The sequence below is a fragment of the Pyxicephalus adspersus genome, chromosome 2, assembly GCF_032062135.1.
Source record: "Pyxicephalus adspersus chromosome 2, UCB_Pads_2.0, whole genome shotgun sequence".
NCBI lineage: Eukaryota > Metazoa > Chordata > Amphibia > Anura > Pyxicephalidae > Pyxicephalus > Pyxicephalus adspersus.
Genome location: NC_092859.1, coordinates 41,805,942 through 41,831,102, shown reverse-complemented (window position 1 = coordinate 41,831,102; position 25,161 = coordinate 41,805,942). Strand labels below are relative to the sequence as shown.

The following is a 25,161-nucleotide window of genomic DNA, read 5'->3' as shown; positions in this document are numbered from 1 at the left end:
TCCTACAGGTAAAAGTGATACACCTGAACAAATGATACATAAAATTTGCATGTGGTATCCATTCCCATAATAAAAAGAAAAAATGGTCAGATTGGTCATGCTGATACATCCTGTTTTCTTAATACCTCACATATCAAGGGACCAGTCTTTTCTTTTGTTGATGTGTGTATTGGCATCATGCTAAAATTTAAAAGATAAATCCCTCAGGAAGAAGAGAAGAAAAAGTTTGAGAATGCCTATGAGTCTAGGAAGGGACTTTTAAAAAAGATGGACAAAAAATTTGAAATCATTTTAGTACAAACTGTACAGAAAGGCATTGGAAATGTTATATTTTGGGGTTGCTTTGCGGCTTCTTGGCTTTTATATCATTGGACTCTATTTATAAATTATTCCCCTGTCAATTTGCTCATTATAATCATTTATTTCCAATTGATTTCCTATTGTAATAGCTGTGCACTTTTTACCAACGGCTTAAGATGGCAGAGCAAGACATTGTTTTAATAGGAACTGAAAGCAGAATAGTAGAGAGATTCATCCATATATCAGCAAATTTCAGAGGAACAACCAATGGTCATTTAGTAATTACATCAGGTGGGATGGAAATAAGACTGAATGCTCTTAGCTCTGACATGGTGAGTATGTATGTGGCCGTTGCTCAGAGCTTTTTTCTGATTTTTTTAAATGCCCACATAGCCTGCCACACAATTATCATTACTATTCCTAACCTTCATAGTATCAAGGGCTATTGGAGGATCACAAGTTTTTTACAAATAACTTTTAGACCCACTATCAACAAGCAGTTCATACAGGGTGAAGGCGATTTGTGTAGACTATGCACTGCTCTGCAAGGCACTTCAATGGTAACTCCTCCTCACCCACTCTCCTCCCTGTTGGTGTTCCCCAAGGGTCAGTCCTTGGACCGGTTCTCTTTTCTCTGTACACCTCCTCTCTCGGTAGTCTCATATCCTCCTTTGGTTTACAGTACCATCTGTATGCTGATGACACTCAAATCTATCTGTCCACCCCTGACCTGTCTCCCTCAGTCCTGGATAAGGTCTCATGCTGCCTGTCGGCCATCTCATCACGGATGTCTGACCGATTCCTGAAACTCAACCTGGATAAAACAGAACTCATCATCATCCCCCCCTCAATTTCCAAATCCCCCCCTGACATATATCTAACTGTTAACAACACTGTTATTCGGCCCTCCCCTCAGGCACGTTGTCTTGGTGTCACCTTTGACTCGGCCCTCTCATTCACCCCCCATATTCAGAACATTTCCAGGTCCTGTCACTTTCACTTACGCAACATCTCCATAATCCACCCCTACCTGTCCCCCGAGACCACCAAACTCCTTGTACATGCTCTTATCATTTCTCGTCTTGACTACTGTAACATCCTTCTCGCTGGTATTCCACTAACCCGACTCTCTCCTCTACAATCTATTATGAATGCTGCAGCCAGACTCATCCATCCTTCCCTCCGCTCCTCTTCCGCTACATCTCTTTGTAGTTCTCTCCATTGGCTTCCTTTTCACCTTAGAATCAAATTTAAGCTCCTGTGCTTTGCCTTCAAATCCCTACACAGTTATTGTCCTACTTACATTTCTGACATGGTTAAAAAATACTCCCCCTGCCGCTCTCTCGGCTCCTCCAATGACCTAATAATGACTTCCTCACTCATAACCTCATCACACGCACGGATACAAGACTTCTCTAGAGCTGCTCCAACTCTCTGGAATGGTCTTCCTCGTCCTATTCGGCTTGCTCCTACTTTCTGCTCATTTAAAAGAGCACTCAAAACCCATTTTTTCAAACTTGCCTACCCATCTTCTTCTGTCAATTGAAACCATCACTACTTCCCACCACTACATATCTCCCATCCTATTGTGTGTGAAATTCCCCCACCTACTAGATTGTAAGCTCTTTGGGGTAGGGTCCTCTCCTCCTGTATCACTGTCTGTATTAGTCTGTCATTTGCAATCCCTATTTATTGTACAGCGCTGCGTAATATGTTGGCGCTATATAAATCCTGTTTAATAATAATAATAATAATAATAAAGGCCAGCTTTGGGCTGGGTCTACACAGACTGTTTCCCCAGTGTTTAACAAAGTGCTTTAAAAGCCCATGTTTCAAATTCAAAAGCAAAAGCTTGCCTTTAAACCCCTGGAAAACATCTATGCCGTGTTTTTACTGCGATTATGTTTGCAAGCATTCATAAATGTAGCAAAATGCCCACTGAAATCATAAGACATGTTTACCAGTGTTAACCCGCGTTTTACTTTTTAAAACATTGCAAGGATGTTTATCTATAACGCACAAAAAATGTGCGTTTTTTTTCAGTAAATGCCCTGGGTTTTGAGCAGAAAGCAGAAGCAAGCTGAACAGGACGAGGAAGACCATTCCAGAGAGTTGGGGCAGCTTTAGAAAAGTCTTTGAGCCATGTGTGTGATGAGGTTATGAGTGAGGAAGTCATTAGTAGGTCATTGGAGGAGCAGAGAGAGGGGCTAGGGGAGTATTTTTTTACCAGGCCAGAAAGGTGGGACAAGAACTGTGGAGGGATATGAAGGCAAAGCACAGGAGCTTGAATTTGATTCTAAGGTGAAATGGAAGCCAATGAAGAGAACTACAAAGAGAGGCAGCAGAAGAGGAGTGGTGGGAAGGATGGATGAGTCTGGCTGCAGCATTCATAATAGATTGTAGAGGAGAGAGGAGGTTACAGTAGTACAGACGAGAGATAATAAGAGTGTTTGGTATAAGGAAAATAAAGAGTTTGGTGGTCTCTGGGGACGGGTAGGGGCAGATTTTGGAGATGTTGCATAGGTGAAAGTGACAGGACCTGGACTATGTTCGGACTATGGGAGGTAAATGAGCGGGCAGAATTAAAGTTTATGCCAAGATAACGTGCCTGGGGGGAGGGCCGAATAACAGTATTGTTAACAGGAATATGTCAGGGGGGAGATTTGGAATTTAAGGAGGGGGGGGGGAGATTATGAGTTCTGTTTTACCCAGGTTGAGTTTCAGGAATCGGTCGGACATCCATGATGAGATGGCTGACAGGCAGCACGAGACCTTATCCAGGACTGAGGGAGACAGGTCAGGGGTGGATAAGGAGGATATGAGCCTACATAGAGAGGAGAAATACACTTTGAATAAAAGTCACTTTGGTGATAACTATTAAACATTGCGTGGCCATAGGATCCTTAATTTATATTAAGTCTTTTGATTGAGTGACATTGGACATCATTAACCTCCCTGGCGGTATTCCCGAATGTGGCATAGGGTGGAGTTTCTAGGGAGATTAAAAGTCCTACCTTGTTCCCACGTTCCAGCAGCATCCTCCAGCGATGTCCCTGGCATCCTCCAGTGATGCCGGCCAGGCAAGTCTTAGGCTCGAGGGTGGGACCGTTAGGCAGGTAGGCGGGACCAGGTGGGAAATTAGGAAATAATTAGGATTTTTAAATATACCACTTTACATTTAAAAATCCTCAATAATTGTACCACCAGGGAGGTTAAAGTAAGTAAACTGAGGACAACTTGTGCCAAAAATGAGAACTATAGAGAAAACTTTAATTTAAAGTTAAGTATTGCTACTATGAGCTACTGTTTTATTTCATTTACCTGTCTGTGGGCTAAATATTATTTGAGGTTGGACTTTATCTCTTTAGTTTTCTTATCTTCTATCTATCATTTTTTCTATTCTTATATAATGTGTGACTGATCCAGTCTCTGACTCCTAAAATATGTTTGTAGGCTTCTGACTGTTGCATGTGTACAGCGTCTGACAGCTTTCAGCAGCATTACATTTATTGAATATATTTGTGGCATCATCAGTGTTTAATCTGAGCCCTTTTCATTGATCTTTTCAGAAATATGTGACTTATTTATGGCTATTTTAGGGTAACTAACGGCTAGTAGACTATACTGAGTGGCTCCTATAGGCTGAATGTTAGTCATAAATTAAAGCTGTGGGTACCAACTTTAAAGGTATAGGGAGCCTTAACTATGGTTCTTGACCTCATCAAAGGACTCTAATAATGTTAGGAAGAGAAGATTGTCAGAGATTGCAGATCCTTTCTTTTCTTAGGAACAAAATCCTCAATTCTCCATCTTCTGAATTCTTTGCAGATCTTTCTCCTCTTTGAGGAATGTTCTACACTCTAAAAGGTTTGCACTGAGGAGGGGTATGGGGACGTCACTAGGACATGGGAATCTGTTATAGGGTCTGTCACTGAATGTGAGTATGCAATGAGAGGGCAGAGCAGTCTGTCATTGGGGTATCTGGAAACTTTTAATGTACGGGCTTTGTTCAGGAAAGTTTCACTGACTGTGACTGCCACGAAAGGTATATGTCATTTGAGTTGTGCTGCAAGTATATGGGGTACATCAGCAGGGAGGGGGGCAGTTCCACATTCTACCCAAAGGTCTGTACTTGCACTACTCCTACAATCCACCTAACTGTGTAAAAGTAGTACTTTTATATCAGCAGGACACCATGTTGTGGAGTTTTATGTTGAATTATGAACAAGACTTCTTTTGTTAGTTTGTCTAGAAAAGAGACATATGAAGGGGAAATAACTTATAAATTAAAGATAAAAGAACAATATACCAAGACATAAGTAAGAAAGATGGAAAAGTTAAGTAAGAAAGATGGAAAACTTAATTATGGTATGTGGGAACAATATGAAGAATAGGGATATTTTTACTCAGTCAGTTTCCTCAGTCTATATCTGTCCTGTAGGGAAGACGCCATAGTAGGAGCGAACCTTAGGACTATTGTGCTTGGGGATTTTAAAAACTGTATGCAGAAGTTTCTTCCTATTATACCTGATGTTGTTACTCCCAAATTACTATTAAGCACTGCTAATCATTTTTAGTGTCCAACCTCCAAACATAAAAACCTAGCCTAGAAAAAAAAGGTGACACAAGAAAAAAATTCAGTTTTTAAATAACAACATTCATTTATTTACAAACATTACAATATCCTGTAACATAATCTCCATTTTTAGCATTAATGAAACTAATGATGTATGAATACATCTATGGTTTATTTTTCCTAAATGTATTAGGGCCTAGTGTATGGCTTCAATTTGCTTCTCAAATAATTGCATGATAATATTGCTTTATAAAAATGGAAAATGTTTCATGCCACTTGCTTGGAAGTAGGTGGTGTCCTCTCAGCCTTCGATGGACTTATAAATGGTTCCTATAGACCCCTCACCAATTTGCAAGTGGATTTCAAATGTAAATATACACCTTTCAGGTCCTGCACACGGTCTACCGTTTTATTTAATTCTATTTTTTTTTGTTTCAAAGTTTTTATTGAAATTTTCAAAAAAAGTAAACATTACACAACATTTTGCATAGAATACCAGGAAGAAAAAAAATAAACAAGTAATTTTTTTTTTTTTTTACAAAAAAAGGGAATAGGGGGTTCAAAATAAAAAAAAAAAAAAAAAAAAAGAAAAGTGCCAACCAGTAACCAGACATCAGTAGAATAGTCATATAAGGTCAAACATAGTTCAACACCTCCTAGGTTACAAAGTCTAAATACAGCAGGCAATAAAGTAGTTTAAAGTTAGTAGTTTAGTTTAAAGTAGTATTGTCAATATTGACAATAAAAAATATAATACAAATACGTGCAATAGTACAAAAATAGTGGTATCCACAGATTTAAAACTTGTGAGGTATACAGGCATTTCAGGTTTAGAGTAAGATCATAAAGGTTGGCGAGTAAAGGTACCTATAAATCATTCAACCCCTTTGTAAACATTAAAAATTAAAATTGAAAAAAAAAAAATGAAGAGAAAAATAGGGGGGGGGGGGGGGGATAAGGGGTTAAGGATTACACAAGGGAGGGGGGGAAGGGTCAGGGTTCCCTGCTTGAATTATACATGATTATAATCTAACCACAGGTCCCATGTGTTGTAGAACTTATTAAAGTTGTTTTTAAGAGTACAGGTCAATTTGTCATTGACCATTATCCAGTTAAGTTGGTTTTTGGTGAACTCAAGGGGAATTATGGAAGCTTTCCAGTAACAAGCAATGGTAATCCAAGCAGCTAACAGGATATTAATTTAGTCTAGGTTAATGTAGGAGCTATATCCTCTAAATGGGAAAAAAGAGCACATTCTATTTTCCTTGGGATGTTTACCTGGGTGACAGAGCGTATTAGGTTGAAAATACGGATCCAAAATTACTGAACCCTAGGATATCTCCACTATGTATGGAGTACAGTACCAGTCTGACCCCATCCTCGAAAACAAAGAGGAGAGACAAAGGGATTGGCTTTATGGATCCTAATTGGGACCAGGTACCATCTCATCAAAACTTTATAGTTGACCTCTGTTATTGAAGTGTTCTGACATATTTTGGAAATGGACACTGATAGATTCTGCAATTCTCGGGCACTCTGTCCCCACCTCCAAATCTGACTCCCATTGTTTCATATAGGAAAGTTTCTTTTCGTGTGAGAAGAGAGTGTTATATACTACCGAGATCCTCCCTTTGGATTCTCTCTTGTAAATGGGAGAGGCTCAGAATAGCCTTGCCATCAAGAAAAGTTCAGATTGTAAAAAATCCTTTGTTGCCCCACCAAGAGCATTTAGTCGGTTCACAACCTGGAGGAAATTCAGGATTATGGCATAGGGGAGTAAGTGGAGGATGGGGGAAGTGCAGGTCAAAATTAGTTTTTTGTCCATCTCATACTGAGAGAGCATATGAAAGTGAAGGACACCGGTAGATCCACATAAGGACCTCGATCAGTATTAGGGCAGGCCAGGGCCTCCAGGCCAGTCCATTGTGGTCTTGGATGCGGAATAGTAGTTTGGCCTAACGCTGCAATTTGGGCTGTTCTGTGGTATAACATTATGTTGGGTCCACCCAATCTTCACAATTTTTTAGGAGTATATAATGTAGTTGCATTAATGCGGAGAAGTTTGTCTCCCCAAACAAATTTTATGAGTTTGTTTTGAATATTTCCTAAGACCATCCTGGGTATAGCAATAGGGAGGGTGCGGAAAAGATAAAGCAATCTGGGTAGTGTTCATTTTTATTGCAGCTATTCTTCCGAACCAGGAGGGGGGGCTAGAACGCCATCTATTCAGGTCTCAGGTGGGTAAATAGCTGCATACAGATCTCGGTGAGAAGATGTAATTTGAATGCCTAGATAGGTGATTGCTTGGGGTTTCCAAAATTATCTTTGAGTTGGGTGACTATGTTTGATGGCAGTGAAATATTTAGGGCCTCCGATTTGGCTCTATTGAGTTTTAGACCTGGCTACTCTGAAAAGGAGCTTAACTCTTTAATTAAATTGGGGAAGGAGGTGAAAGGGGAAGTTAAATACATTAAGGCGTTATCAGCAAAAAGTCCACATTCATGTTCGATAGGACCACATCGGATGCCCTTAATGTCAGGATATCAATCAAGGGCGAAAAGGGTCCTTTAAATGCTATTTTGGCGGAGGGGGAGGAGTATAGAGAGGATATAATCCGGCAAAAGGGCTTTCAGATAATCCCATGATAAACTGTAAAAAACTTTGTGTAGATCTAATGAGAGCAACATCGCTTCTCTTTTTGGCCCGCCATCCCAGTTATTATTTACAGCTGAAATCAGGTCTATTGTATGACTAGTTTGGTCCGGGGCTTGTCAGTGGTGAAGGAATCCCACCTGGTCCGGATGGATGTACTGGTCTATGAATTTTTATTCTATTTTTATTGAAGGAATATTAGAATTTACAATAAGAAAAAACAGATAATAATTAAAAAAGGAGAGGGAAAGAAAGAAGAATAGGGGGAGGAGGACAAGAAAGATTAGGCAATAGACAAAAACTATAACAGTCAATTAAAAAAAACACAGAACACAGGTGCATGAAGTAATGAAAGAAAAAACAACCACAGGTTCTTAACCATTTAAAAGTGAAAACAAAACATATTGAACATTAATAAGGCACTAACTAGATGTTGGAAGCCACTATCGAAGTGCTGTGGTATAATAACAATACCTAACCCAAAATGTGGTATCAAGGTGCCCAAGACAAAAGACTATAGGATAGAGAGAAGAATGAGAAAGAGAAAAAGAGAAAGAAGATGGGAAGGAAAAGGAAAAGTTTTATCACGTCTACTCATGAACTCTAAGTAGAATCTAAAGAAGGCATCCAATCCTCAACCTGTTAAACAACAGTGTAGAATCCTTGTAATGGTTTTTAGCACCAGCACCCAATGTAAATGCCAAGGGTCCCCAGTAACACTTGTTGTTTTAACACAATATAGCATGTCATGCTTATGGTAAATATACTCCCTTATAAAGTGTGAAAGGTGTGATGTGGGAAACTCTGAAAAACTTTTTTTTAATCTTCTTTACTAGGACATAACCTACTTGCTCTCTTCTTGCATTGTCCTTGTCTTCACTAGGATATGTCCTTCATTGTCTACTGAAACCCCATTAGGCAGCCATCACTGGCAAACCAGGGTAGGATGTTACCAAAGACAGATTTCTGCATAACCAACATAGGCCATAGTCTTGGTCTGCAGGATTGTCAAGGAAAGGCCCACAGCCACATACACATAATGCCTCTTAATGTAACACATTCTTTAAAATACTACAGTTTTCTTAGTCTACTCAACTCTGTGCTATCAAATATTTTTATATTTATATATTTAAATGTCCCTATCACTGCTTAATTTTTGCCCAGATGTTTGTAGAGTGCAGTATTTTATGCTTGCAGTCCAGTTACCTTGCTATTCTCGATTTTGTCCATGAACATTTTTTCCATCATTTGCCTTTTTAGCTTCTATAACTAATGAGTACAGATAATTTATAACAGGAGACTCGAAGAGACATATCAGCTTGAAATTATACTTGTAACTTTGCATACCTCAAACAAATTATTTGCTAAGAATTAGCTTTTAAATATTACCTTGTACAAACATTTTTAGGATATGAAACTGCAAAGACTTTTGTCAGGTGTTTATCAATGCCTTTGTCCTGTTGGGGAGCAATAGTCAAATCTGCATCTGTGTTTGTATGTTCTCCAGACGTTTCTATGTGTTTGCTCCTGGCACTACAGTTTCATCCTACATCCCAAAAACTTGGTGTATTATTAGTTTCTCTTGATTATGACCTCTTCAGGGGGTCAGTTAGTGGCATTACTTTGGACCTAATATTGTCAGACTTTAAAAATACATAACAGTAGCAATAATGATAGTAAGATTTACACTTGCTTCCTGTGCTACTGTAACTAGATATAGTTTTTTCAAGTGTCCATGTCCCTACTTAAGGGGATTAGCCCACAATAGCTGTCTCAGTAACACTCTGGGTGTCAAGGTGAGGCAGTGGTGGTGGTGGGTAATCTACTAAACAGGTAAAAATTGAGCAACAGAACTTGACCTGCTAACTCTTACCTACCACTTAACCTAAACTATACAACATTAAAAATGTGAGGGTTGGAGTATGACTCCAATATTTTAATTATAGAAATAGAAAGGCACACAAATTCAGAAAACAACAGAGAGTATGTTGTTTACTAATATATATTTATACATATATATAAAAGGTATATATTATATCAAAACAGAACAAGTATCAGATTTTCGTAGAAGTAACAGTCCATCATCAGAAGACTTCTCTGTGGAAAGGGCTCAGTTGGTACACAAGTCTTCAGGTGGGTAGACAGCATTTTTTTTATAGTTTGTCCCTCAGAGATGGTTGACAGTAATGTGAGGAAGTCCACCAATCAGATTGCTTACAAGAGTATCCAAGTTTACTGTTTGTAGTCTTCCAATATGATATTCTTGTACAATATAAGGCAAGACAATTCAGAGCTCTTGACCAGGACTTTATTGACAGGCAGCGTTGTTCAGACTTTTGTCTATTATTTGTCTTTCATCTTGAATGTAGTGAAGTAATTGTAACATATCCAGTACTTTATTTGTTGTCAGAGCAGAAGGTGTGATATTACAAATATACCCCTGGGTTGCAGGGATGAAAAGTATCGGAGATTAGTGTAAAGAGTTTGCACTATTGTACACATAAGGCAACCATAGCATTTCAGTGACACGTCACCTGCCTACTGCAGTTTTGTGACCTGAATGTACATAAATCCCTTGTATACATTTGAAACCTCTAAATTATTTAGGACCTGGCAACATTACTAAGGCACAAATAATTGACAGAACTAAAGCAAATATTTAGTTGTCATCATAGTTGTTAATTTCTGTCTTTCAATGGTCAGTGGGTGATATAGGCAAAAAACTGCTGAAACTTGACTAGACAGAGTCACTGTTACATTTTATTATTTGTGCTACAGGTCTGCAAAGAAAATATTATCCTTTTTTTTGGACATCAGGCCCATTGTCCATCTCTAGGACCCTGACCTCTTCAAATGATGGACATTCATGAGTGAACTACTTGAGATGCTGTGCAAATGGCAATTTCTACACTGGGGACGCTTAGGTTGTTGGGGAGGCATTACAAGATGTACCTGGTTATTGTGGTTTGATAAACTGACAAGAAATACAAAACACTGTAGTGTGATTTTTTCCAATAGGAAGTAACAAAAAATAAACATTTTTGAATATTCTAATAGAAATCTATATTTTTGTTTTTTTCTACCCCCATTGAAGATGGGAATTCTCTTCAATAAGGACATAAACAGCAAAAAAAAACCCTCTGGCTCTAAATCTGTTTTATTCAGAACAAAAGTTTGACTTTAGCTGGGATTTCACAGTATTCTCAGTGTCTTTCGGCTGATCTGTACTTACTAAATGGTGGTGGTTTGCTTTTTCAGGTTTTACAAAGTACCTCTATTTTAAAAGTCATGGCCGTGTTTTCTGTATGTTTCTACATGTATTGCAAATATTAAAAGACATTTCTAAATTGTGCGGGTTCAGAAAACTTCACTAAGTATGTGCTTGTATAAAATGTAAATGTTTGCTATCGACCTTACCAAACAGTGAAAAAGTATACAATAGTAGTTGATAGGTCACAAATCCCTAAGAATAAAATGTTGGAATGACAGGAAAATGTACAAACTACACAAGAGATGTGAATGTTTGATCTCTCAATATTAATGACCTACTTTGTTCAATTAGTATGCTATTCACTTTGTGAATTTGTGTTTATTTTATTTACCTTACTATTATTTACCATTACCTCTCTAGGTGTTAATGGGACTCATTAATGGGATACATTAATAAATGTCTTTAAATAAATTACCGTCCTCTTTACCAATATTTTATCTTTGTCTCTCTGTACATGATTGGGAAGTATGGCAATCATTGTCTTGTACATAATTCATTGTTTATTGGCTCTTCATTCACTGCTGCAGTCTGATTTCTTTCTATATTCTGAAGAGTGCAGAAGGAAAATTAGGACTTGTGTGCTTCAAAGACGTCATAATGGAAATGCAGAGCAGGGACTTCCAGCTTGTAGATCTTGTAGATCTAGTTCTGATGTATATAAGTATCTGGAAAGTGGGAAGAGAGTTCCACTTCCTACTTCGTATTTTGGGCTTTTGTGTTGAGAGGAAGTTGGACTTTGTTTTGGATAAACCTTTCTGGACAGAAAAATGAGGGTTGCCATTGCCAATCTCTAGTAGTTTAACCTGGAGCTAGTATAAAGATGAAGAAAGTCAAAGAAAAGTCAAAAGATATCATGTGATTCCTTGGAAGTCATTGATTCAAAGTATGGAAGAGGACAAGCATGACATCCAGACAACTAGCATTTGCAGAAAGAAAAGTCAGCAATGAGAGCCTTCATGTTTCTCCCTGGAAAGAATGGAAACAATATATGGAAAATACAGAGGTAAAAAAGCAGGACTGTGCCTATTTTTGGTGGTAAAAAATGTTTGTAGCTTAAAAAATTCCATTTTATAACGAGTTATGCATTATGGCAATAAGTTCTTTACACATTCAGTGGACACTATGTTTGTTGGATTACAAGCATGATACAGAAAAGTTAAATAAAATCCTTAGCAGATGTGTTTTTTTTCAAAATTTCAGGAAAAACTGGTGATAACACAGTGTTATAGTCTCTTATTATTAGTTTAAATAGTGATCATTTGTCTGTAGTTAAGGTTTTTGTTTTCGTTTCGTATTTCAGCCTTCAGTTTCGGATCCTTGGTAATAAAAACAGAATTGTCCAGATATGTGTGTGCCTTTGTAGGGCAGACAGTCATCCATTTTGTTTTCAGTCCATGTGTAATGAGTGTTTCACTGATAAGTATGATGAGGAGTAAAAAGCTTTTGTGCAGATTCAGATTTCATCAGAAAAGAAAGAAGCATGGATGATTCCGGGACTGGCTGAGCCCCCAGGGGGAGTGAAACTGTCCCCTTCTGACTGTTCTGACAACTCTCCATATTCACTGTTATAAAATGTCTGCCCTCCACTATATGATGGGTATGATGAGTGACACCGGTTCTGAGGGGATGAACAGCCTGAGGCAGTTTCCTTGTTTCTACGGGAGCTTTTACTGCTGTTGAAAAATTAGTTGAAGAGAATGTAACAATTAGTCTTATATGATACAGAACACAGAAAAAGAACAAAATGACTACATTCTTACTTTTCTATTTTTGGTGTGAATTTGTTGTACAGAATCGCAGGGTGGAATTCTGGACGGAAGGTACATTTCTGTTGCACCTCAAGATTGTTTATAGATATATGTGGATAGATATAAATGTATATATAATGTATGTGTATAGGTGCAGGAATGTTGTGTATAAACATGAAATCATAATGAGTGTGTCAAATACCTGATTCCCCCTTCTGTCCTATGTCTGTTCTCTATCCTCTCCAGTTCCTCTGAAGCCAGTACCATCCCACTGTCAGTCTGATTGTCCTGTTTACAAAAATAACATAAAAATAATGATTAATAGGTTCATAGACAATAAACTACAATAATTGTGTTTGTCAGATTTAGAGCCAGTTTACATATGAGTAGATTCTGCTATAGTCTGATATGTACCTGGGGTCAGATATATTTGAGTGTTTCAAATATATGCATGCAGCATAGGGGGACTTTACTGCTCCTTTTAGTTCTCTGTAGGCGTACCAGCAATGATAAATGAACACAAAAATGCATTGTCATGGCTTTTTGTAAAATTGGTTTAATCTCAGCAATAGTACCGACTGCAGCGTTCCACGGAACACATATATACCGTATTTTTCGGACTATAAGACGCTCCGGCCTATAAGACGCACCCAATTTTTAAGGAGAAAAACCTAGAAAAAAAAGATTCTGAACAAAATACTAAAAAATCACTCTGTGTCAATGTATCCCCTTCTAATCACTCTGACACAGAGTGATCAGAAGGGGATACATTGACACAGAGTGATTAGAAGGGGATACATTGACAAAATGTATCCCCTTCTGATCACCCTGTGCCAAAAAATCATACTCACCCGATACCGCGATCCCGCGATGCTGTGGGCTTCTTCTTCTCCTCGCTCCCCTCCTGGCTGCAGCGCGTGTCCCCTCCTCCTCTGAGCGAGGAGAAGCCGACACGCATACCCCAGCGATCCCATAAGCAGGCTGATCCAGCCTGCTTACCGGATCGCGAGGGCACGTGTGCCGGCTTCTCCTCGCTCAGAGGAGGAGGAGGGGACACGCGCTGCAGCCGGGAGGAGAGCCAGGAGAAGCCGGCACCCGTGCCCTCGCGATCCCGTAAGCAGGCTGATCCAGCCTGCTTATGAGATCGCGGGGGCACGGGTGTCGGCTTCTCCTGGCTCTCCTCCTGGCTGCAGCGCGTGTCTCCTCCTCTGAGAGAGGAGAAGCCGACATGCATACCCCCGCGATCCCATAAGCAGGCTGGATCAGCCTGCTTATGGGATCGCTGGGGTATGCGTGTCGGCTTCTCCTTGCTCAGAGGAGGAGGAGACACGCGCTGCAGCCGGGAGGAGAGCGAGGAGAAGAAGAAGCCCACAGGATCGCGGTATCGGGTGAGTATGATTTTTTTTAATTACCGGTATATTTAACATGTATTCGGTGTATAAGACGCACCCACTTTCCCCCCCCCAGTTTTGGGGAAGAAAAAGTGCGTCTTATAGTCCGAAAAATACGGTACTGCATATATTGTGGTACAATATACAATAATATGCTATTACTTTCATATGAAAATTTAAAAAATTATTACCACCAATGATACAATACAGGTGGACTTATGTGAGCTCATCCTACCAAACTCCCTTTCAAAAGTCCTTTATTAAGTACTTTCTTAATGTGCATATTTCTGCTCTCTGACCTATACAGAAGAAACCCAAACTGAACTTACCGGCTGCCCTTTGTGTGCCATGTGTGTCATTGGAAATTCTTCAAATGTTTTAAGTCTTGATGGGCAGCGGATCTGGTTACCCCCAGTGAAACAGCCAGGAAAGGAAACGCAATTGTAATATCTGTAAAGACAAAATACCAATGAAGCAATGTAGTGCCAGAAGATGGAAATTACAGTATAATAGGTATACAAAGTTCAATGATAGAAATAATTTCTGTTTACATTTTTTTTTAAGTTTTCTGAACTTCAGACAAGCATTACAGTCTACACTGCAGTCATGACATACATATTGGGGTGAATTGAGCTAAAAAACTAGACTACCTGTGACAAGTGATGACCCTTCTGTCATAAAACATAATTACCTGTTCGCGATCTTTTAAATATACTGAACTATGCATTCAGGATGCCTGGATATGCACATACAGGGCTGACACTGTCTGTGGCCACTGAGTTTAGGTGAACATGTAAAAAAAAGCAGCCCAAATAAAGACATTTCCCCAGCTCTACCTAATAAAAGTGTTGATTAGGGATGATCAGATCACTATACATTACAGGCACAACACTTTCACTATCACCGCAACTCCCAGTGTAGAATAATTTCGACCACTTGGCAGTGATTAGTTTGAGAATGCTACTCCATCTTGTCTATTCTTTATACGGTATGTTTATAGTTCAAATTTACCATGAGTGAGAAAATTTTTAGATATTCTGGCTAGGATTCAATTGAATACTAAAATACAGTGCAGACTGAGAAGTATTCCCAATATGTGTGCCCAGCATGTGATGTACCGCACTCACCTTACTGCCAGGTTATGGCAATGCAGCCTCATGTCACACTCTTCCTCATCAGAATTGTGCTGGGGGCAGATTGGCGCTTGTGATGAGTCCATCTCTTCTGAGCTGTGTGAGTCGTTGAGTGGGATGTAATCCTTTCCTTCCTGTGGTAGACAATCAGTAACCAGATTATTTCTGCTCTTTATAAGATATGAAAGCAATTTTGTGTTTCAAACTTTTAGCCAGGATGAAAAAGAGACATTTGTATATCCGAACAAATTATTTATTTTTTTTACATTATAATGAATAATTAAGTTATGTATATATACATTTTTAGTTTGCAAATTAAACTGTGTTTTAATTATTTTTTTGGTTTGATTCATTTTCCCTGTCAGATTCACTTTTCTCAATTTCCCTTGCCACTGTTGAAGGCAGACAGGGGTCTGTTTTTTTTAAAGGGGTTCACTTTGCTCCCCTCCTATTTTGGCAAGCAAGATTCCAGATGACCTTTTTGGATAGGAGAAGGGGCATCCACACTTGTTGAACACATTCTTTATCCCAATCCTTTTAAAAGGTCTGGTTTCAAAAATGGGGAGGGGGGCTTTAAGCAATACCAATGCTTATAAACACCTACAAACCCTACATATGGGTACTAGCGTATTTAGGTGTTTGCAAGCAGTTCATATTTAGCTCTATGGAGTCTGTTGTCTAAACAAATGAAAATTCCTATATTGAGTGAATCCAAGCTAATCTGGTTTAGGAAGTTTTGACAAGAAAATGTGGAGGGCAAAACAAATAGGAAACATAGTGGAAATAGGAAAATCTGACAGTGAAAACAAACCAAACAAAAAAAGGATCAAAACACTGTTGATTTGATAAACAAAAAATAGGTACATTATGAGTAGTCTAGGGATTATTTTTAAGGAACCAGACATTAACCACTTCTAGTGGGGGTTGTGAAAAATGGCACAGCAAATTTATGAATAGGGAAAGGAAGGTAACAACAATTTAGATATTTACAAGTAGCTGATCCTGAAACATCACTGACTACACTCCTGTGTGTACAAGTCTGTGTCATATAAAACACATTGGGTGCCGCCAGTGACCTCATCCCATACCATGGGAGAGTGCACAAGGAATGTTGGAACTAGGAAAAATGAAACTAGTGTTTTATGTTTTTTAAATACGTTTTGATGATTTTATGCTACGAGGGAGTGAGTGAGGGAGTATATTGCACTAGAGATGACCCAAGAAATATGAAATGCTTTTAGGCCTTTCTGTAAAACCTGTCTGATATCCTTGTTGAGTGATTCTGCTGCTGGGGGCACAAGTAGCAGTGAAGCACATAAATTATTGAGAAAATCTTCATTAGATTAGAATAATAATGCACACTTTTCCTTTACTCTTGCACTTCCGTGGGATTTGCGTGTTGGAAATTCACAAATTAACTGCATTTTTTTGCCCACAGGTGATTTATTTTTTATTTTTGTATAGATGGCAGTGGTTGTTATTTTGGTATGTTATATGTTATTTGAGCATAGTATACAGTTAGTAATTCTAGGCACGATTTATTTTTTTGCATTTGGCAGATGGGTAAGTAAAGGGTAGTGCAGCGTAAATACACATTTTATTAGTTTACAAACATGGCTAAAACTCACTTCCAGACATAAATACAGTTAAATACACACATGGTAGCTATTTTATTTGCCTAAAGATTTGTATTTCTGTTCATCTGCTCCTGGTTTAGGATATAAACATACCTGCTGTACATTCTCCTGCAGAAGATCACCCAGAATCCCCACTAGGTCAGTAAATGTTGGCCTTTCCTTGGGATCCCCATGCCAGCAACTCAACATGATACGATAACTGTAATAAACACAAATGTAGTATTCGCATAAAGCCCACTTGAGGATTTCTATCAGTGAGTAAACTAGTGGAAACAGGATTAGAGGATATTTATTTTATACACCCAGGGACGTATTTATAAATGATTGCACTGTCAATTCAAACTACGGTAGATTTGCTCCTAACTTCATTAAAATATATAGAATTGAATTTGGAACTGCTGTGCACTTTTGATAATATGCAATAAAACAAGAAATGTAGAGGGATTGGCACATCTGTAAGCTAACATCCAGCCAAAATAAAAGGGGAATCATTTTTAAATGCCCCCATAAAGTAGACGCAACTGTTTTAAAGAACCAATCACCCCATTTACCTGTAACCATTTGATTTTATTTATATCTTGGTAAACAGAGTACTGTAAATAAAATCATGAAATGGAGATTGTCACAAAACATTATGCAATACTTTCAGCTTTATTAAATAAAAGAGCTCTTAATACCTATTGAACAAAATGTTTGAACTTATATTTAGAAATGGGTTCAGAAAGCGGGATTTTTTTTTTTTTGGCAGCAAAAGTCTACTTTAATTAAAATCCAATAAAAAATATACAGGGTTCCACTGTTATGTTAGAGATATACACATAATATGTTCAAAGGAGAGCAAAACTTACATCCATAACTATATAGTAGTTATCCAGAACATCTCTGACTATATAACAAACAGAACATAAATCATATGGAAATATATATCAATGTCAGCATGGAGTTTGTAGATTCTCCCTGTGTTTGCATGGGTTTCCTCCAGGTACTCAGTTAGGTTTATTGGCTTCTACCCAAAATTGACCTTAGACTGTGTTATTGACATATGACTATGGTAGGGACATTAGATTGTAAGCCCCTTTGAGGGACAGCTAGTGACATGACTATGACTATGTACAGCGCTGTGTAATATAATGCTACTATAAAAATACTGTGTAATATTAATAATGTAACTATATTTTATTTTATTAAGTATCCAAGGATAGGGTTGTTCATCCATTTTCTGGCTACATTGCTCAGTGTAATAATAAAGAACATGGCCTCTTTATGGTCAAAGGAAAAACAAAACCTATTTCTCTTTCCAGCTGTGGATTTTTCCCAGGAAATGAGTGCTGGCTAGCAGTATGAAAAGTGTCTGCAGGGGATGTCTATCTTAAAAGCGTCCTGTGTGATAAGGAACCTCTCAGCATGGAGTATTATAGAGCAGCAGGGTTGGCATGACAACATCTTATTTTAACCCGATTTTTGGTCACCAAGGGGTTCTTTGAATTCTGGCCAGGAACACTTCAAATACTTCTGTGGCATGTTTTGTAGCTGTCAATTGTCTCAAATGTTGCCAACTGAAAACAAATTTGATTGTTATCAGAAGGAAAATATTTCTGACCAGCGGCAAAAAGATGTGAAAGTATGATCTGCATTTTAAAATATTTTTGTTTTACTGGAAACGCTGTCACCCAGTTATTGGAGATAAAGCTTTAAAGAACCAGTTGTTAAAAATGCAGCTTGTTGTAATTACAATCATATCTAAAACCTAAAAGGTAATATATAATATACAGTATTATAATACATGTATACTGCATATAATACTGCACCTTACCAGTCCTTAGATGTGGCGCCTATATTAGTTTTTTTTTCAAGGGATTTTTCCCTTTGTTTTTATCTGGTAATCCTGCAAACACCACACATTCTGTCCAAGGTGGTTAATGCAGACTACTAATGCAACGTCTAGACTGGTTAAGCTCCAATTCAGGTACATAAAATGTTGTTCTTGCATTGAATTATTACATAAAAAACTGAAGGACTGGTTGATGCAAATTAACCGGTTAGCAGATGAAGGAACTTATTCACTCCTCTCGAGACAATATGGCCAGCTACACAATTCTTTACATGCAGAACCAATACGCCCTATAATAAGTTAAACATTTTCTGGTAGACTGGCTACATTCTTCTCACCTACACGTTCTTTTTGGAATGTCGCTGTGATTGGCAGCCATTACTGGCCAGTAGTTACCAAACCTGCTTTTTACATTACACATGTGTATACTCTGAAAGGTCAGTCTACTCTGAAGTGATATTTCAAATGTCAATATGGTGAATCACTGTGCTTGTTACAACATAAATACCAAATACAGAAGGAGTTTTATGATGTCTTAAGGCTTTTGCCTATCTGGCATATGTTTCAAAAAGTATCAAATACGTACATGTCTGCTGTGGCATATTCTGGTGCCCGCATTCGTGTTCCATCTTTTAGTCTTTGACAGAAGTCCTCATTGATTTGCACACCAGGATAAGGGGAGGCACCTAGGGGCACAGCATGAAAACATTACCTCTTGTATGATCTGCCTTGTTTAGCTATGTTAGCTTTCAGATGCTTTTGAAAATTCCACACTTGAAATAAAATAGTTTTATTGCCTAACTTACCAAGAGAGAATATCTCCCAGAGTAGCACTCCAAAGGACCAGACATCACTCTGTGTCGTGTATACCTTATCAAAAATACTTTCTGGCGCCATCCACTTCAGGGGTAAGCGTGCCTACAAGGTATTACAATACAATAATAAATTAGCATATAATAAAGTTGGCCTCATGTAACAAATGTAAGATTTTCCCAGACATTTATGATTTTACATATGATAACGAACTCATAGTCATTCAATTCCATAGTGTTTCTTTTAGTGGCACTATATCTTTTTTATAAGTTTGAGTTAATTTAGAAGTTAATTCGATCTCTTGGCTTGCATAGGTTATCCAAATTATTGCATTTTATATGCAGGTTGTGAATTAATACAAAATTAACATAGAATATGATACCAACAGCAGATCTGGGGTTGTAGAAAAGCAAAACTAATAATCACTTTGTGTCGTTGCGGTGTAGGAAGCATGCTAAGAGAAGGAAAGAGACAGAACGGACAGAAAAAGACTGGGTTGAGTGTGCAGCTCTCATAAATGCATTTATTCTCTAGCTGTTTGACTGGAGTTCAACCTTAAAGGAAACATCTATTGAAAGAAATATATAGATGCCTTTTTTTGTTTTTCCATTTCAATGTAATTTTTTTTATATTTTGAAAACTAAACCTTTTATTAAGTTTCCTATCCCATCTGTGAGTACCTATGCTTTCTACATATAATAAACTTCTCAAAGAAAGGACACATGATAACCAATATATACTCAACATATAAGTTAAGCTAGGTATCAAATGTTTGATTTTAGTTATTTAATCAAATTGAATACAAATAGAATTATTCCAAGGGCTATAACTAACCTTGTCATTACATGTAAATGAATCAATCATGATGTTCCTGATATACAATTTTGGTGCTTTTTGGATCCTTTACTCCTCCAGCAGTTCCAGGTTATTGGTAATATGACTACAATAATGCTTACCATTTGTTAATTATGATGTGATGCCAGTTAGATAAAATACTGCATGGATATATTGTAGCATTTTGATTAATGACTCTTATAGATAGCTTCTTGCTGAGAACAGTGTTTGGCCTGCATTACAACACATACCGTATACATCTGCAACATATTCCTTCTGTGCCCTGGGAACTTTGCTAAAGTTCACCATAAAGAACTTTGAGATTGGACATCTGTGAGCTGACTATGACATCCAGTGCTGATCTATTTCTACAATCAAGTCATTAGAGGTAATCAGGAACCTGACTGCTTTAATCTTGGCATAGATTTATTACTGCGGTTTTCACCAGCTAATACAAAATCAACCAAGATTTGGCCTGAAGTGACCGAGGCTGCATATATGAGAGTTTGGAAATAGGCAATGAACATTGATAACATTTCTTATGCATCTTTTCCTGTAGAAAATGATGATTGAGGCTCCCTTAAATACCTCTTTTATGTACATGCCTTTCTATTCTCATATGAGCTTTACAAAATTTAAGGTTTCAAATTGGCTGAGCCTCTCCCTTTACAGAGGTCTCATGGATAGCACTCTGAACTTTGCAGCGCTAGGTCCCAGGTATGAATCTCAGCTGGACTTTATCTGCATGGAGTTTGCAGGCTCTCCCCGTGTTTGCATGTGTTTCCTCCGGGTACTCCAGTTTCTTCCCACATTCCAAAAACATGCAGTTAGGTTAATTGGCTTCCCCCTATAATTGACTTTAGACTGTATTAAATACATATGACTATGGTAGGGACATTAGATTGTGAGCCAATTTGAGGGACAGTTAGTGACTACAGACTTTGTAAAGTGCTGTGTAATATGTTGTTGCTATATAAATACTGTGTAATATTAATAATACAGAATGCAGCTTTTCATGCCTTTACTCACTGAAGCCCTTTACTGAATATGAGTATACAGGCAGTTTGAGTTAAGAATGGTGCATGATATGTTAGGCTGAATGCAATCAGAGCTGCAGATAATTTTAACAAATGTAATTTTAATCATGTATTTTCTTCAAGTTTGCATAATTAACAAACAAAACAAATGAATATTCTTGTTTATTTGGAAAAATGTTGTAAGCTGAAATTCCCCTTTAAACAAAACCTATGCAGGGAGAAAATATAGAGGCTGCCATTGCTGACTTCTTTCTGGCAATCATAGTTGCTTGATTTTTATGTCTACTTGAGTAGTTGTAATCCTTTAAACAGACCAAACTCATATAATTTCAACTGGGCAATAATTCATATGCAGAAGCACCAACTACGGTACCTTCAGTGAAAATTATCTTTACATGCATGGATATCAGCAGCCCAAAACTTCCTGTTTTTTTTCCTCTCAAAATTATGGGCTAATTCAATGACAATTATGGGAGGTTTAGGAAGCTGAGGGGGAGACAAAGCCCAATATATTTAATATAAATGTAAATATTCAGCTGCCTGACTTACTCAGGTACAACACAAAGAAACAGAGTCTGCCATTGCTCTTGCTAATACATTGACCCACTAGCTCCACTACTTTACTGGTCAACGATCTGGAATGAGTTTGTAATATTAAGCCTAAAGTTCTTTATTTGCATACTTGTTCAAGGTCATTGACAAAGTAATTAAGTAGCAAAATTAGTATGAGAGCCAGCCATCTTCCAAAAAAAATAAAAAAAACTTAACCACCTCCATGTCTCCCTAAGCTAAGTTAAGGTATTAACTCCCTGATCTACAACAAACATGCATTAGGTCATGTCGGAATCAAAACATGTTATTTATATTTCAGGCCAATGATGCAAAGAGTTGAATTGAACCATAGAAAAATAGTTTCAGTAGAGGACAAATTCTACTAATATATGCTTCTTAAACTTAAACCAAAAATAAACATTACTTCTTGTCCCAAGATTTTGATGTTATCAGTACTCCACATTTGTATTATACATATGGTATCCTTTGCTTGTAAGACTTACACTTCCTTTCCTGACATAATCTGGATCTTTATAAATATCTCTGGCCAAACCGAAGTCACAGATTTTTACGACATTATTTTCAGATAAGAGTATATTCCTGGCAGCCAAATCTCTGTGGATGCACTGCAAGAAAAGAAAAGCTTATCTTAACACATGATTTATATTTCTGTTCTTTTTTGGTATTTATCTACAAATGCTAATGTAAAAGAAATGTTGATTCTGAAACCTGTTTTTCATAGCAGATTACCTCCTCCTGCGGTACACACTTTCCCCACCCTGATCCCACCTGTGGTACACATATAGATCCCAATTCCTTGATATGTATATACAGTTTCTCCTCAAGAGACGCCTTGGTTTGCAGTCACACACTCTCATTACACAGGACGAACCTTGTACATGACCTCCTCATAAACATTTGTCATTGCGTGCAAATCCAGTGTGGAGGTTCAATACAATTTTAGCAACTTTTGTTATATTTTAATAACTTTTAATGTACTGAAATCAGTACAAATTTGCTAGTTGTCATCATTTAAAACTATGTGATTTAACTGTCAGTCTGCAAGTATTTTTTGAGAAGCATAGCGACACAGACAAAAGAACTGAAAATAGAAAAGTTTCATTAGCAATATTGCTAACTTGCTTACATAGTGGAGTGCAGTAATCTATTGCAGTTAACATACATACATATTTCTGCCATTTGATTTAGAAAAGCCCCCTTTTTTAAATTTGTGGAATTCAGCCCCTTGCACTTCTATGTCCAACCCCTGCCTAATAAAAACATTAAAGATGTCAGAACAAGTTTGAGTATGCCAACACAATTGTACTGCAATTTGTTCACAAGATGTCACTGTTGCACCTCAAAAGGCTGTTATCTGAATCACACTAGAATTAAGGAAAAAATAGGATCTTTATCTTCCAGTTATGTAAGGCTAGAAAGATAGATTTCCACAGATACCGTCACTAAAATAAGTTTACAATTCTAGACAAACATTTTCCTAAACTCCTTGATGCAAAGCGAGTTCATCCAAGGACAGAAAAAAACAGTATTAGCCTAGGCAGCCAAATTAGAACATTAGCCTGATAATCTATATGGACTTCCCTTTTAAACTAGTTAAAAAAATGAAAAAATATATCCCTGAAAACAGCCTGCAGAGGTTATCTGGCGGTGGGGGATTGTAACTTGTAAAAAAATACATGGCTGACATCTCATTAGCCAAACATTGTGCCAAAGGAACAAATATAGACATATTAATTTTCTAAACGGAAAAGGGTAGGAAATTGTGCTAACCCTGTAAAAACAATAGATATTTGTGTGTGCCCAGAAATTTACAATTGTTAAATTGCTAAAATGAAGGATGCATTTAATAAAATCACCTGTGCAAAACACATTTTATCTCTGGAACTGGCAGACTCACAAGGTCTTTGTGACCCAAGGCTGCATCCATCATGATTGCTATTACTTTAAACTATGAAATGGCTTCTGCAAGTGAAATCTTTATAGGATATAAACATAAATGATCCAACACCTCCACTTTATGCACCTTCAGGAGAGGAAACAACCACCATTACCATTAAATATAGTTTTCAACAAACAAATGAGGTGTTGTTCAAAGAATATATTTTTCAGTAGATGCTGAAATTCCAACAAATCATGTCCCCAATATGTTATGTGTTTTAGTGTTTACAAGTGTGTTCTTCTTTTTTTTTTTTTTTTTTTTTTTTTTACAAATTAGCTTTAAACCTAGAATAATCAAATTTTATGCAAAATGAGCATAATTGACTTAGAGCTATGTTTATACAAACTTTATTACTAAACAAATACTGTATTTTTTCCCCAACCCCTAAATATTTTAGTCCTATTACCTTTCTGGATGACAAGAATTCCATACCACGAGCCACTTGGAAACTGTAGCAAATCAGATCTTCCATTGTCAGTGGACAATGCCACAAATCTTTCACTGCATAAAAAAAATATAAAAAAATTGTGAAAATGTCAAATTAATGTTAGCCTAGGTACCCCATACCTTTATTCTACTCATCTTCACTTTCAGCAATAATACTTGATAATTTAATTTTACCATAATTACAACTAATCAGTCACAGGACAAGCAGGCTCAGTGTGTTATCTTTGCTAAGCTATCCTGTCAAAGCAGAAGGTAGTGCAGGGGAACTTACGTTTGAGCTAGGCTTCTCCATAGGATCATATATGAACTAGGCTAATCAATGCCATTTGTTTTACTTTATTGTCTCCTAGAAGGCAGTTGTAATTTTGTCTTTACCTTGGCCCAGCTCTGGTAGTTGTCCGTGGACTAGCACATTTACCCCATATTGTCTCTACATATGCTTTCATTTAAAGTTTGACCAACCATAAAGAATGCATATTTTTTGACAGACATACCCTGCTTTTTCTCCAGGCAACAACAATGAAGGTAAACGACCCATACAAGATTACCCTGGTTTGCCCTGGTTTTCAAAAAGTTTAGTTCTTACCCTCTGGGTTCCTCTGACTTTGATTTTTAGTCATTAGCATCCTGCCAAAAATGGCTCCTTCATTGACCCCTTCTCTGCTTATCCTGTCAGCTATTACAGCCTCCACCATGGAACGGACCTGGCTGCGTGACCGTGGCGATCTTTCCTGCACAGTATATAAGGACAGTTAAACATTTTGCAGTTTGTTAAACAGGTAAGTGGCACAGAATACCTGATGTAATCAGGGTAAGTACAGCATTGGTGTTTACATTTTTTTGTATAAAACCTTTTATCCATAATCATTTTCCTACACATTCTGTCACAATTTGTCCTACACTGAAGAGTTCTTTTCTAGTAAAATACCTACAAAAATGTTGCATAGTAAGGCATACTTGGGACAGATATCTAATTTCT

General features: G+C 37.6%; 1 protein-coding gene across 2 annotated transcripts in view; it reads right to left on the bottom strand.

Annotated features, from left to right (window-relative positions):
- Positions 1–9,503: 9,503 nt before the first annotated feature.
- The window catches only part of FLT4 (fms related receptor tyrosine kinase 4), a 137,640-nt gene continuing 121,982 nt past the window's right edge, over positions 9,504–25,161 (bottom strand). For both annotated transcript variants that reach the window (XM_072400574.1, XM_072400575.1), the window contains 10 exons: positions 24,769–24,913; positions 24,142–24,236; positions 22,279–22,401; positions 19,346–19,457; positions 19,126–19,225; positions 16,802–16,907; positions 15,066–15,205; positions 14,268–14,388; positions 12,750–12,835; positions 9,504–12,472 (listed from right to left, as the gene is read on the bottom strand). In XM_072400574.1, coding sequence (XP_072256675.1) covers positions 12,253–12,472; positions 12,750–12,835; positions 14,268–14,388; positions 15,066–15,205; positions 16,802–16,907; positions 19,126–19,225; positions 19,346–19,457; positions 22,279–22,401; positions 24,142–24,236; positions 24,769–24,913 — 1,248 coding nt within the window. In that variant the 3' untranslated portion in view covers positions 9,504–12,252. The remainder of the gene's footprint in view (positions 12,473–12,749; positions 12,836–14,267; positions 14,389–15,065; positions 15,206–16,801; positions 16,908–19,125; positions 19,226–19,345; positions 19,458–22,278; positions 22,402–24,141; positions 24,237–24,768; positions 24,914–25,161) is intronic.